Genomic DNA, 14,497 nt, shown 5'->3' with positions numbered 1-14,497 from the left:
TCTTGCTATGTCCTTTTTGAAAACAAAAATAGAATTTTGGCTAAAAAAAACAAAAACAAAACCTAGTCTGTGTTTGACACCTATTTTACTAGTTCAATTTGACAACTGTCTATGCCACATCTACTGTACACTATGGCCTGCTGCCACGGTTTTCTCTCTCTATGTGTACCTAGTTATCGAGAATTTCTTGTTATGTCTTTTTTGGCAAGGTTTCAACAATTGTGGTTGAAAAGATTATCAAAACTTAATTATATCATTGCACAAAATATATGGTAAAAGAAAAAGTGGCAATGGATGGGGTAGTGTAACAAAAAAAATCCCACATACCACAGCAAACACTGTTGGAGCCACTAGCAGCAGCACTACCACCACCAAAGGTACCAGCAATCCCCCCAGTAATATTACCAAACGCAGTGCACAACTGGGCTCTTTTGCCTCTGTCAAGCATATTAGTGGGAAGGAAGTGGAGGTCGGTATGGAATATAAGGCACATCACTTGTTTCATTCACAGCAGGATGATGTTACCTCTGAAAGCGACAGTCAGTTTGATTTAGTGTTCTGCGGAGTTGTGGTCCTCCGCCGCGGTAACAGTTAATCATTTACATTAAGGAACTATCAAATCAATCAATTATACCTCTATCTGATATGACCCTTCGTCCCCTAAGCCATAGCACTCCAGAGGCTAAGGAAGATATTTTGAAACAACTTCTTCCTATGATTTAGTGGATGAGATGAACAGTCAGACTTTGTACTTAGATGACATGGGCCGTTCAAGATGGGGGTCATGATTAAAACTCTTTGCTATATTAGTGGCGCTTTCATCCATGGTGGTAAAGGCACTGGCAGTGTCAGTCAAGATAGTAGTGGCAAGTAGTACCTTATCAGTGTTACCATCATCAACATCCACAACTACTGCTTGTTATACTTTGTTGTACTGCCAGATATACATCCCTGATAGTGTGCTGAGGAAATATGTGTACACTCATAGTCATCAGCTTGTGTGCCTCCTCACCTCCCACCTGGTCAAGTTGATGGTGATGCATTCACTATCACTTAGTGGACTCCACTGCCTTTCAAGAAATGATGGCGTGTACTCAGTTTTTTTAAATATACCTATCCTTCATCATTTCTCACAGAAAGGGGAGCCTGCTTTGTGCTCTCATGTGCATATGTGCGTGGGTCACTCTCTCGACTTGGTATTGAGCTCCAAAGTGCACTGTACCAAAAAACACATGGTGCAGTAACTATGGACAGGGACAATACTTGTTTTTCATAGCCTATTGGGTGAATGTTTCGTGTGGCAGCTGCACCACTGCAACCAGGACCAATGGTGAAGTCGGCTTAACACTAGAAGTGGTCAAACTGTTAGTGACAGTCATCATCTCCTCCTACACTTCCTCATCTTCCTTAATAAAAATTACCTCATCTTAAACAACAACAGGGTACAGCATTGTATCCACTCCATGCCTTCAGTCATTTCGTTCTTGCAAAGTAAAGTGCTAAACAGTTTCACAGCTTGTGGGTATGGGCAACAATTCTGACAAAAGCTATACAGCTACAGTATGTTGCTTATCTGCATAAAGCAGCAAATATCATGTTGGATTGCTCCCTGTCAACTGCAACTGGGCATTGTCGTAAGCAACGCTGCTCGGAACATTCTGGATGACTTGCATGCTACTGCATTGCGAACACCCTGAATTTAATCAAAAAAATATTTAAAGAAATATACCCACTAAAAGAAGGTGGTTTTGGCAACAAGAATGTCTGGGCATTTCAACCATTCTCGAGTAGCAAAACACCCTCAAGGCTTTGCAAAAACTACCCGAGTGGTGCCTGATTTTCGACATAGCTAAATGCTGTAATTCAAAACTTCATATATTGATGCATCTGTACGAGCAGCATAAAGCTGTGCTTAATTATATCATGAAGAAGGTAGACAGGATCTTAGGTTACTTTGAAATCTGCCATTGTCAGCTGATGAGGGACACATGTCACCTACTGAGGCCCTTTGAAGAGGCTACTAAATTTGCAGTAGGGACAACTGTGGCAGCATTGATTACACCCCTTCATATTTAGATTTGGAAAAAAACAATCACAAGAATGAAACAAGGGATGGAAGAAGAACAGTAACTTCTACGTGTTCATCGCCATCCTGGGGCTGTTGTGGACATTAAGGTCAATGTTGCATGCAGTGGTATGTGGAGGTGGAAAAAGAGGAAGAGGGGAATTAGAAGAGGGGTGGATGTGGAGAGGGATATTGAGTTATCTGAAGCACATGTAAGGGATGAGGCTCACAGTCATTGTCAAATTGATGATGATAATGACAATGACCATTATGACAAACCATCACATCGGAGTTGTGAAAGAGAAACCAATGGGGTCTTTGGTCATGCTGGAGTGCATGGCAAGCTGTATGTTCGATTGCTTGTGGCAAAAGCAAAAGGATAACTATTGGACAGCCTTGCTTTTAGACCTTCACTATAAAAGCAAAATATAGGAATCATTTTCCAGTTTCTGTAAGGAAATCAAACTTTGCGCATTACCAACTGTGTTCTTTGCCGAGCAGACGCCTGCTGTCCGAAAGTGTAATTGGGATACCCTTCCCTGATCTCTGCACAACCAAATCTTCCCTGCATTTGCCATCTCTAGGGCTGGTAGAAGTAGCTGAGGCAGCTGCAGCGATTCCAGTATATATGACATGATGGACCAGATGTTTTATCTGCCGCTGTGCCAACCTGACATACTTCAGCAAACACAGACACTCTGCCAGAACAGCCAGGTTCAGTCTTACCTGGACTATGTTTTTTCTTCAGCAAATAAGCAGAACTCTGACTCGATGGTTTTCTGCATCAGCAAACTGGCCCAATGGCAAGAACTAGCCCAGTTTGCCATGGGCATGCTGTCATGTCCAGCCTCTTAGGTAGTGTCACTGATATCATTTAGAGTATTATTGTTGTTTGTCTATGGACTTTTAGGTCCTTTTTAGAGATTATTAATAAAAGTTATTTTTTAGGGGGGCTATGTGTCTGCTGGTTGTCTCTATTTATTAGGCCCCTCATGTGATATTTTGTTTAGGTGTTTAGGTAGTGTCACTGATGGCATTCAGCGCAGTAGGTGGATTTGTAACACGCAAGCATACCAGATTGTCCCTTGCAAGTGTAAAAAAACCTTATATTTATCAAAATAAATCAGGCATGGATCAGAGCCAATTTTCACTCGGCTGATTGCAATAGTTCAACCAGTCTTAGTGTCTGCCTTCCTATTCATTGTGTTCTACAGTATTCTGCTGCCACCAACGCCAACACCCCCTACCCAGCTTGGCATCTCCTACCTATCCATCATGTTCTGCTGTTGGGATTTCCAGTGCTGCCCTATACAACTGATTATCTCCTTGCTTGTGCAAATGTGGCACCCCAGGGGTCTGGTTTCCACAGTAACAGCAATGTTATGTCTGAGAGCAGGTGGGAGGTCTCTTGGTCAGGGATCCTATGCATGCCACACCTCCTGCCCAGTCCTGGGAGGGGAAGAACTTCCCCTATATAAACCTAGGGCTGAGGCAGGGTTAGTGAGTAGAGAAGAAGTAGAGACAGAGAAGAGAAGCAGATATAGGAAAGGAACATCAGGAGCTCTGTGGGAGCAGTGCTATACGGAGTCAGGGGCTGGCAGCTGCAGAGCTCGCCCTGACTGAGAAGCTATCACCGGACCCGGAGTCCGAGGCTGTGGGGACTAATCTTTACCCAGCAGCAGAAACCGCCCGGCAGGGGATTTCAGGTCCTCTGGCCAAGAAACCCGAAGGCACGGTCACACGCGTGGGACCAGCACCGCCGTCGTGGAGCGGACGCCACTAGAAGGCCCCGAGTCACCGGCCATACGGGTGAGCACCAAACGGTACACTCAGGGACGTGGGCTACTTATACCCGCCTCTAGCAAGGTAGCCAGAAGAGTACAGTCAGTTTGGGAGGCCTACAACTCCGCCTGGCCAGGGGAGATCCCATCTGCTCAAGGACTGACCAGGCCCCGATCGCTAGCCAGTACTCCGGGAGGGTCTATCTTTATCACCAGTAAAGACCCTGAACTACACCGCATCGTCTCTGAGTGATTCCTGCTCCCCCATCATCCACGTCGGCTGCCCTGAGGCCATACCCCTCCCGTTGGGGGTGATACTATCACGCTGCACAATCCTACCACCGGCCTCAGCGGTCTGCCCTGCAGCGGCAGCTCCTTCGCTGCATTCAACGGGTGGCGTAGTCGTCCAACACCTACCGCTAATACAACGCCACTTAGTCTGACTCCCTGGGCACGGACCGGGTCACCGCCACGAGACTACAACCCTCAACAGATCCGGCTCCGGGTAAGCTCCCCCGTGCGCGCGATGCCGCGCGAAGCAGCAGGCCCAGGGGCGCGTCAACTTTTGGCGTAGTCGGCAGGATCTCGTGCCCGCAACCACCGGGTACTGCGTGCCTGAAAAAGACTGTTCAAACTTACCAGTGGTGAAGATTCCCGCCATCCGGCGCCATCTTCTACCTTCTTCCCGCCATCCGCAAAGTTTTCCCGCCATCCGGCGCCATCTTCTGCCTTCTTCCCGCCATCCGTGGAGTTTTCCCGCCGTTGGACGCCATCTTGAAGACGCCGCGCGGGAAGAAGAGGGGCGTGGACTCCGAAAGCGCGCGAGAACTGAAGCCCCGCCTCACGTCCGGACGTTGCGTAAGGTCCTGGAAGGAGCCCAGCAGACACCGACGTCACAGGAGCGCGACGGAAGGTCCTCAACCCTGACGATCCACTGCGGAGCCGCGGCCTACGGAAGAGGATCATCGCAAGGTAGGCCACGGTCCACTAGGGGGGAGGAAGATGTCGGATACGGAGGAGAGCTTCACTGCCTCAACCCCCGCCAGCGCCACCGCTGCTGCAGTCATGCCTTTCACCATGCCCTATATCCCGGGAGCGGCCTGGCTACCCCAGTACTCAGGGGAGTCCCATACCCTGCATGACTTTAGAGAAAAGCTGGATAGCCTCTTCCAGGTGTATCCCCTCACAGAAGAGCAAAAAGTGAGCATCCTGGTGGCCCAATTAACCGGGGCAGCCCAAAGGGAGGTAAAGTCCTGGCCACCTGGGGGGAGGACTGTTGCAGGGATACTAACCCGGCTGAGGGACACCTTTGATACCCGCACCTCAGCCGAGATCAAGCTTAGATTCTACGGGTGCAAGCAGCGAGCACACGAGAGTATAAGGGACTATGCCCTGAACCTACAAGAGGCCCTGAGAGCCATTAAGCAGACCGACCCTGACGGCGTGGGAGACGAGGACAGGCTGTTGACTGAACAATTTATAGAGGGTTTATATTGCAATGCCCACCGAACCCAGTTGCGGGCAATGGCCTTACAGGACCCTCATCTGGGATTTGCACAGTTCAAGGACAGAGCCATCCGGGTGCTCCGAGAACCGGCACCAGGTGGCGTTGTGACCCACAGACGCCTCACTACCACTTACCACCAGGAGGCGGCGCCCTTGTCGGCAGGGCCTGTGGGAGCTGATGCGCAGGCTTTGAACAATGACCCGGCTCCAGACCTGCACCATCAGGTCCAAGAGCTAGCTAAAAGCGTTGCCGCGCTAACCCGAACTGTGCAGTCTTTACAGGTTTCCACTCCAGGGAAGATCCAGCTGGCATCCGGACCGGAGGACATCCCGTGGCGTCGACCAAGGAGGACCCCACCGGCCAGAGGAAGACCCAGCGACCGATACAACGAGGACGGACAACCCATCTGCCGCCGCTGCAATCAACCCGGACATATGGCAAGGTACTGTTCTTTAAACTGGCACAACCTGGGGTAGAGGGCCAAACCCCAGGAAAAAGATCATCAGGCCCATCGAACTGGCGCGACAAATATGTGGGAGGACGTCCAGTCTTGCCTGTGGTACTGGATGGCATCCCTATGAGTGCCCTACTGGACACCGGGTCACAGGTTGCCACTATCCCGTACGTGCTCTTCAAGCAGTACTGGAATGACTCGGATATCACCCGCTACCCTGACGACGATTTGAGTATCATCGCCAGCAATGGTCAGCCCGTGCCACAGATTGGATTTAAAGAGGTGACCATTAAAATCGGTAGAGTTGAACTGGCGGCACAGGGACTGATCATTGTAGACATTGACCAGCACGAGAGTCACCCAAAGATAACTCTAGGAACTAATGTAATTGAAAATTGTCTTGCAGAGGTGATTTTCCTTTTACAGCAGGTTGCCAAGAACGCCAGCTCCGGCCAGCAGCGAGTGCTCCAGAAAGAGATCCGGGCACTGATGCGACGGCAACAGATAGAACTCTCCGGTGGTGAGATTGGTAGCGTAAGAATGTGTGACCCTTTCCCTATTGCCATGCCCCCAAAAAGTGAAATGATGATTTGGTGCCGGGCAGCTATTGGTCTGAGAGGTAGAGATTACCAGGCAATGGTAGAACCAGTTTACTCAGACAGTAGGCCCACCATTTTGACAGCACGGGGGGTGGTCAATGTACGCCATGGGAGGGTGCCCGTTCGCATAATAAATATCGGGAAGAGGGAAGTGTACCTGCCCCGGTATGCCACGCTAGCCAAATTGTATACCATCAATCAAAATTCCATACAGTCCGTAGAACCCTTGCCTCCATCTTCCCCGGAGGAAAGTAACGGCTCTAAGGAAACAATGGAGGACTGGTGTCAGCAACTACATTTGGGTACTGACTCCACTCCCTCGCACCAGAGACAGGGAGTCTATCGGGTGGTTCAAGAGTACGAGAGAGTGTTTAGTAAACACCCGTTAGACTTCGGGCGAGTCAAGGGGGTAGAACACCACATCCCCACGGGAGACCATCTTCCCATAAAAGAGAGGTATCGACCTGTACCCCCTGCACACTACCAACACGCCAAGGGGATGCTTAAGGACATGTAGGAGGCTGGGGTGATCAGGGATAGCTGTAGCCCCTGGGCAGCTCCACTAGTCTTAGTCAAAAAGAAAGACAACACCATGAGGATGTGTGTAGATTACCGGAAAATCAACCGTATCACACACAAGGATGCGTACCCCTTACCAAGGATAGAGGAGTCTTTGGCTGCTTTAAGATCTGCTAACTTCTTCTCTACCTTGGATCTCACTAGCGGGTACTGGCAGGTTCCTGTAGCAGAGGCGGACCGGGAGAAGACCGCATTCACCACCCCGATGGGACTTAGTGAGTTTACCTGCATGCCGTTCGGACTCTGTAACGCACCAGGAACCTTTCAACGATTAATGGAGTGCTGTCTGGGCCACAGAAACTTCGAGACGGTCCTGTTGTACCTGGACGATGTCATCGTATATTCCAAGACTTATGAGGACCACCTGAAACACCTGGCGGAAGTGTTCGAAGCTCTGGCAAACTACGGCTTAAAGGTAAAACCCTCCAAGTGTCACCTCCTAAAACCAAAGGTGCAGTACCTGGGACACGTGGTGAGCGCTGACGGAGTGGCTCCCGACCCTGATAAGATCACCGCAATTAAGGAATGGCCAAGTCCCTCCAGTGTAAAGGAAGTGCGGCAGTTCCTCGGGTTGGTAGGCTATTACCGCAGATTCATCCCCGGTTTCACCAAAAAGGCAGCTCCTATGCAGGACCTCCTGATAGGCCAGTCCCGGAAGGCCAAGAACCAGAAGCCGCCCTTCAAATGGGAGAAGTTAGAAGAAGAGTCCTTCCGCCAGCTGAAGATGGCCCTCACGGGGGATGAAATCCTGGCGTACCCTGATTACAGCCAGCCCTTTATCCTCTACACCGACGCAAGTAACATCGGGCTAGGAGCCGTACTGTCCCAGATCCAGCAGGGGAAAGAACGAGTAATCGCTTACGCCAGTCGAAAACTGCGACCCACCGAAAGAAACCCTGAGAATTACAGCTCATTTAAGCTAGAGTTCCTGGCAGTGGTGTGGGCAGTCACCGAACGCTTTAAGCACTACCTCGCTTCTTCCCGGTTCACCGTGTACACGGATAACAACCCGTTGACACACCTGGACACGGCAAGACTCGGTGCCCTAGAGCAGAGATGGATGGCCCGTCTGTCCAACTACGAGTTCACAATCAAATACCGGGCAGGACGCTCCAATACCAACGCGGACGCCCTGTCCAGGATGCCAAACCTACCGGACGTAGGAGAAGATCCAGAGGGACTGGAAGAAGTCGAACTCCCCGCGTTCCACCGTCATGGGACTATCCAGTATTCCCATCGGGTAAGGAGTAAGCAAGCCGCTACGTTTAACCACTTGCCTCACTACAACTGGGAGGAAACGCAAGACAGTGACCCTGCCGTCCGACTGGTGAAGGAGATGCTGACTCGGCCAGAGGCTCGCCTTGACCCAGACGCTCCGGAGGAAGCCAAACAACTGTGGGCTGAGAAGAGTCGACTGTTCCTTTACAAGGGGAAGTTGTGCCGCAGAATGGTTAACTCCCGGACGCATGAACTAATCTGGCAAGTAGTGGTGCCACGAAGAGACGCAGCCATGGTGATGGAGGCATACCACGACGGGGCTGGACACTTCGGATGGAAGAAGTTGGAGTTCCTGCTGCGCGGGTGGTTCCACTGGGTAGGCATGAGGGGAACCATCGAGAGGTGGTGCAGAGACTGTGGCCCGTGCAACCTAAGAAGGAAGGACCGTGCCAGCCAGAAGACCCCCCTTCAGTCCATCGTCACCAAGCAGCCGTTGGAACTGGTAGCCTTGGATCATGTAAAACTGACCCCAAGCAGAAGTGGCTACGTCTACGCGTTAACCATTGTGGATCATTACTCCCGGTTCTTGGTTGTCGTCCCCGTTAAGGACTTAACAGCTCAAACAGCAGCTAGAGCCTTCCAGCAGCACTTCTGCCGTCCACACGGGTACCCGGACCAAGTGCTGACGGACCAGGGACCTGCCTTTGAAGTGGAGGTCTTCCAGGAATTCTGCAATCTGTATGGCTGCCGGAAGATAAGGACGACACCCTATCATCCGCAAACTAATGGACTTTGTGAGAAAATGAACCAGGTGGTAATGGATCTTCTGAAAACGTTGCCCCTGGAAGAACGCAGTCTGTGGCCTGAGAAGCTGCCCGACCTGGTGGACCTATACAACTACATCCCTGTAGGTTCCACCAACTGTACCCCGGCTTACCTAATGAGGGCAAGGCCTGGTAAGCTACCTGTTGACCTGGAGATGGGAGTCCTGACACCTGAGGACACTTCACCGGAAGCAGACTGGGACACAGAGAGGCAGCAGCAGTACCGGAAAGTACAGGAGAGCGTGGAGCGAAGTCTCTGTCTCGCTAGGGAAAGACAAGAGAAAACTTACAACCAGTATGCTCCCGCTGTTCCCCTGGTACCCGGAGAGCAGGTCTTGAAGAGGAAGAGACGGCTCCACAAGTTGGACGACCAGTGGGAGAAGGACCCGTACACCGTACTGCCCTCAAGCCACGACAACCCAAAGGTTTGTACCATCAGTAAAGACGGAGGGGAAACCACAGCCATTGTATCCCGGGATCACCTGAAGAAGTGTCCCGAACAGCTACGGAACCCAGAAGGAGAGCAAGAAGACCCTCGACCCATAGAGGAAAGGGAAGATATGGTTAGTACTGTGCTCGGAGACTTCCCTCGGTCCTGGACTCAAGTCAATGGTGCAGTTGTGGTACCCGTCCTCACGTTCCTCCAACCAGCATCCCAAGTGCCTACGGAGCAACAGGTAGAGCTGGAAGAGCAGCCGGTCCAGGAGGCAGCAGACTCCACACAAGCAGAACAGGAGGATCAACCCTCTGCTCATAGTGAGCCTGCCGTACCCCTAGTGAGCCAAAGAGCCCGTAAACAGCTGCCCAGTTTACCCTTGACAGCTCCTACACCCTGTAGATCAGGGCCAGACAGTCAGCTCCGTAGGTCCACTAGGGCCACTAGAGGCCAGTTACCCGCACGTTGGAGGATTTGAAGTGTTTAAATTGTTTTATTTGTGGTCACCTGTCTGTTACTTGTAAATAATTATGTGTTTCTAGTTATTTTTAGGAGTCCTTGGTGGATTTACCGGGAATCCATGTACAATTGGTTGGAGCGTAACCTAGGAATGGACTAAAGACTGTTAAGGACTCGGGGCAGGACAGGCCCCTACCTGGTTACGTCTCCCTGTTTTGGTGAAATGGACACCTTGCTTTTCTTCAAAATTGCACCCGGTTGCGGACACGCCGTAACCATCTTTATGTGTTTTTCTTATTGTATTATTATTGTTTATACCTTGTTATGTTTTTCTAAAAATATGCTTAGTCCCGGAGTACTAAATTTCACTAGGGGGGAATGTGGCACCCCAGGGGTCTGGTTTCCACAGTAACAGCAATGTTATGTCTGAGAGCAGGTGGGAGGTCTCTTGGTCAGGGATCCTATGCATGCCACACCTCCTGCCCAGTCCTGGGAGGGGAAGAACTTCCCCTATATAAACCTAGGGCTGAGGCAGGGTTAGTGAGTAGAGAAGAAGTAGAGACAGAGAAGAGAAGCAGATATAGGAAAGGAACATCAGGAGCTCTGTGGGAGCAGTGCTATACGGAGTCAGGGGCTGGCAGCTGCAGAGCTCGCCCTGACTGAGAAGCTATCACCGGACCCGGAGTCCGAGGCTGTGGGGACTAATCTTTACCCAGCAGCAGAAACCGCCCGGCAGGGGATTTCAGGTCCTCTGGCCAAGAAACCCGAAGGCACGGTCACACGCGTGGGACCAGCACCGCCGTCGTGGAGCGGACGCCACTAGAAGGCCCCGAGTCACCGGCCATACGGGTGAGCACCAAACGGTACACTCAGGGACGTGGGCTACTTATACCCGCCTCTAGCAAGGTAGCCAGAAGAGTACAGTCAGTTTGGGAGGCCTACAACTCCGCCTGGCCAGGGGAGATCCCATCTGCTCAAGGACTGACCAGGCCCCGATCGCTAGCCAGTACTCCGGGAGGGTCTATCTTTATCACCAGTAAAGACCCTGAACTACAACGCATCGTCTCTGAGTGATTCCTGCTCCCCCATCATCCACGTCGGCTGCCCTGAGGCCATACCCCTCCCGTTGGGGGTGATACTATCACGCTGCACAATCCTACCACCGGCCTCAGCGGTCTGCCCTGCAGCGGCAGCTCCTTCGCTGCATTCAACGGGTGGCGTAGTCGTCCAACACCTACCGCTAATACAACGCCACTTAGTCTGACTCCCTGGGCACGGACCGGGTTACCGCCACGAGACTACAACCCTCAACAGATCCGGCTCTGGGTAAGCTCCCCCATGCGCGCGATGCCGCGCGAAGCAGCAGGCCCAGGGGCGCGTCACAAACAAATTCTATACTTTCTGTCTGTGTCCATTTTGTTCTATGGCTTTACTGTACTGCTGCTCAGAAACATATCCTGTACAGAGAAAAAGAAACCGAAACTGCTCTCAAAAAGGAATGATTTCTGGAAGGCTTTTTAAAAAAATACCGCTTATTCACTTCAAGGACAATTTTTGGACTTTTTGGTAAATAGCTATGGCTTTTTCACTTTCAAAAAAGCAAATCGGTTGCTGTTCCCCTAAAAAGGGATACTTTTTAGACAGCTTAATATAAAACCATTACTTCTTCATTTCCAAACAGCAAACTTTTGCTTAACCCAAAATGAGGACAATGTTTGGATATCTTGTTAAAAAGCCAGTGCTTCTTCTCTTTCCAAACAGCAAACCTGTTGCTACTCCCCAACAGTGCTAATTTTTGGACCACCACTTGTGAAAATCTATAGCTTCTTCCTTGTATAAAGTCTGCGTAAAAACACCATCAAAGGAAGCATCTGCCCCCAAAAAGGGACAATTCTTGAACCATTTTTACAATTCGAAAAGCCTAAAGAGTCTACTAAAAAAGTGTATTATTAAGGAGGCTGTTGGCTACCACTAGTTACCATGCATTTACCTATAGCCTTATATGTTGAGGCCACTTTGACATTACTAAGGCTCTGTTTGCAATAATGAGTTCAAAAGGGTTCAATATAGTCCTTAGAGACTTTAGAGTGTTATACATGTCTGTTCCGGGCAACTGGAGGCTTTGCAATATTGTGATTCATAGCAAATTGATTTGCTGGAAATTTAATTTTTGGGAAAATTTTGAAAACTGGTGTATTTGAAACTGGAGGCTTTGCAATATTGTGATTCATAGCAAATTGATTTGCTGGAAATTTAATTTTTGGGAAAATTTTGAAAACTGGTGTATTTGAATATCAAAATATTCACTCATCTTTATTAGTTTGCAACAGAAAAAAAAAAAAATATGAGTATTTATGTGTTGGCAAATACTTGACTGTTGGATGGACAATACATGAGATGAAATATAATCACAGCTAAATAACATTCAATGAGAGAGTTAGACAGATCCAAGGGGCTCTAGAAAGCTATCTATAAATAAATGAGATATCCATATTATGCTAGTATAATAAATGGAAACTCCTGACCATGCTGAGGGCATTCTACCACCCTCCAGACACATCTCTCACTTACAAAGTGGTGCTTCCAAGGAACCTCTGGTCCTTTCCCCGACATGAGTGAGACACAATTCTTCATTCACAGCAATTCTCCATTGTCTCATTTAAAACTGAGACAGAGGAACATACCAAGGTTCAGGAGGAAGAGCCACGAACTGTCTTCACTCCAGAGACAGCTTCTATCTCTTGTCTGTGTCACTTGGCTGATGCAAAGCATGAAGAAGGAGTGGACACAGAATGTGGAGTTTGGATTCAAGGACAACTCAAAGGATTTTACTGTAGTCAAATTGTTACTGAAGTGCATAAGGCCATTAGGGGCTGCAAACCATTTCCGATCACTACAGCCCAAACAGCTATGCTACTGAGCCTCACACCATTAAATATACAGCAGTATTTTTAACTATAGACATCTTTCAGAATAAATACAAATGGTAATGATTTCATATCTATTTTTTCGCCTGGTATTTCTGCAATCATTTTCCTGTTTATAAAGAAACATGTACCTTAGTTGTAACATTTACCTACCTTTTGGTACACTGGCTAGGTGTGCTCAGGTGGGCATCACGTAACCGATATATGCCAAAACAAAGCATGTTATATGTTTTTAATGCTTTGCAATATAAATCTCCATAACATCCACCATCCTACAAAAATTAAAAGCACAGTAAGTTCAGACTTTGGACATATATATTAATTTACATGAGAATGTGTTAACAACGGAATAACAAGATATTGACTTTTTATTTTGTAGATATCTCCCTTAAAATAAAATAAAAATACTAAATAATCCTACTAAATCAAGTAATCGAGTTCAGAGTGCAGCTCAGACTATTTTCCAGATTTTCGGCTTTATACATGCACAAGTCTACTGTGCAATATATGACAAGAATGATCCAAACTACATTAATGAGAAAAAAATAATATCAACTAACAGCAGCTTCAGGTTTGCATAGTGAAATAAAAGTCTTAAATTCTCCATATACACTACCGTTCAAAAGTTTGGGGTCATTTAAAAATTTCATTATTTTTTAAAGAAAAGCACATTTTTTTTTCAATGAAGCTAACATTAAATGAATCAGAAATCCACTCTATACATTGTTAATGTGGTAAATTACTATTCTAGCTGTAAACATCTTGATTTTATTGCAATATCTACATAGGTGTATAGAGGCCCATTTACAACAACCACCACTCCAGTGTTTTAATGGCACATTGTGTTTGCTAAGAGTGTAAGAAGGCTAATGGATGTTTAGAAAACCCTAGAAAACCCTTGCACAAGTATGTTAGAGAAGCTGAAAACGGTTTGGCTGATTTGAGAAGCTATAAATCTGACCTTCCTTTGAGCTAGTTGAGAATCTGGAGCATTACATTTGTTTGTTCTATGAAACTCTCAAAATGGCCAGAAAAAGAGAACTTTCATGAGAAACTCGACAGTCTATTCTTGTTCTTAGAAATGAAGGCTATTCCATGCGAGAAAGTGCCAAGAAACTGAAGATTTCCTACAACGGTGTGTACTACTCTCTTCAGAGGAGAGCACAAACAGGCTCTAACCAGAGTAGAAAGAAAAGTGTGAGGCCCCTCTGCACAACTGAGCAACAAGACAAGTACATTAGAGTCTCTAGTTTGAGAAATCGATGCTTCACAGCTCCTGAACTGGCAGCTTCATTAAATAGTACACGCAAAACGCCAGTATCAACGTCTACAGTGAAGAGGCGACTCCGGGATGCTGACCTTCAGGGCAAAGTGGCAAAGAAAAAGCCATATCTGAGACTGGTTAATAAAAGGAAAAGATTAATATGGGCAAAAGAACACAGACATTGGACAGAGGAAGATTGGAAAAAAGTTTTATGGACAGACGAATCAAAGTTTGAGGTGTTTGAATCACACAGAAGAACATTTGTGAGACGCAGAACAACTGAAAAGATGCTGGAAGAGTGGCTGACGCCATCTGTCAAGCATGGTGGAGGTAATGTGATGGTCTGCGGTTGCTTTGGTGCTGGTAAAGTGGGAGATTTGTACA

General features: G+C 48.1%; 1 protein-coding gene across 21 annotated transcripts in view; it reads right to left on the bottom strand.

Annotated features, from left to right (window-relative positions):
- The window catches only part of KCNMA1 (potassium calcium-activated channel subfamily M alpha 1), a 731,255-nt gene that overhangs the window by 29,403 nt on the left and 687,355 nt on the right, over positions 1–14,497 (bottom strand). For all 21 annotated transcript variants that reach the window (XM_073686045.1, XM_073686039.1, XM_073686043.1 and 18 more), the window contains one exon: positions 13,003–13,121. In XM_073686045.1, the coding sequence (XP_073542146.1) occupies positions 13,003–13,121 (119 nt within the window). The remainder of the gene's footprint in view (positions 1–13,002; positions 13,122–14,497) is intronic.

This window comes from Phyllobates terribilis, unplaced genomic scaffold, assembly GCF_046119375.1.
Source record: "Phyllobates terribilis strain yellow unplaced genomic scaffold, ASM4611937v1 Scaffold_5__5_contigs__length_657084704, whole genome shotgun sequence".
NCBI classification, from domain to species: Eukaryota; Metazoa; Chordata; class Amphibia; order Anura; family Dendrobatidae; genus Phyllobates; species Phyllobates terribilis.
The sequence above is the reverse complement of the archived record's forward strand: the minus strand, read 5'-3'. Positions and strand labels throughout refer to the sequence as shown.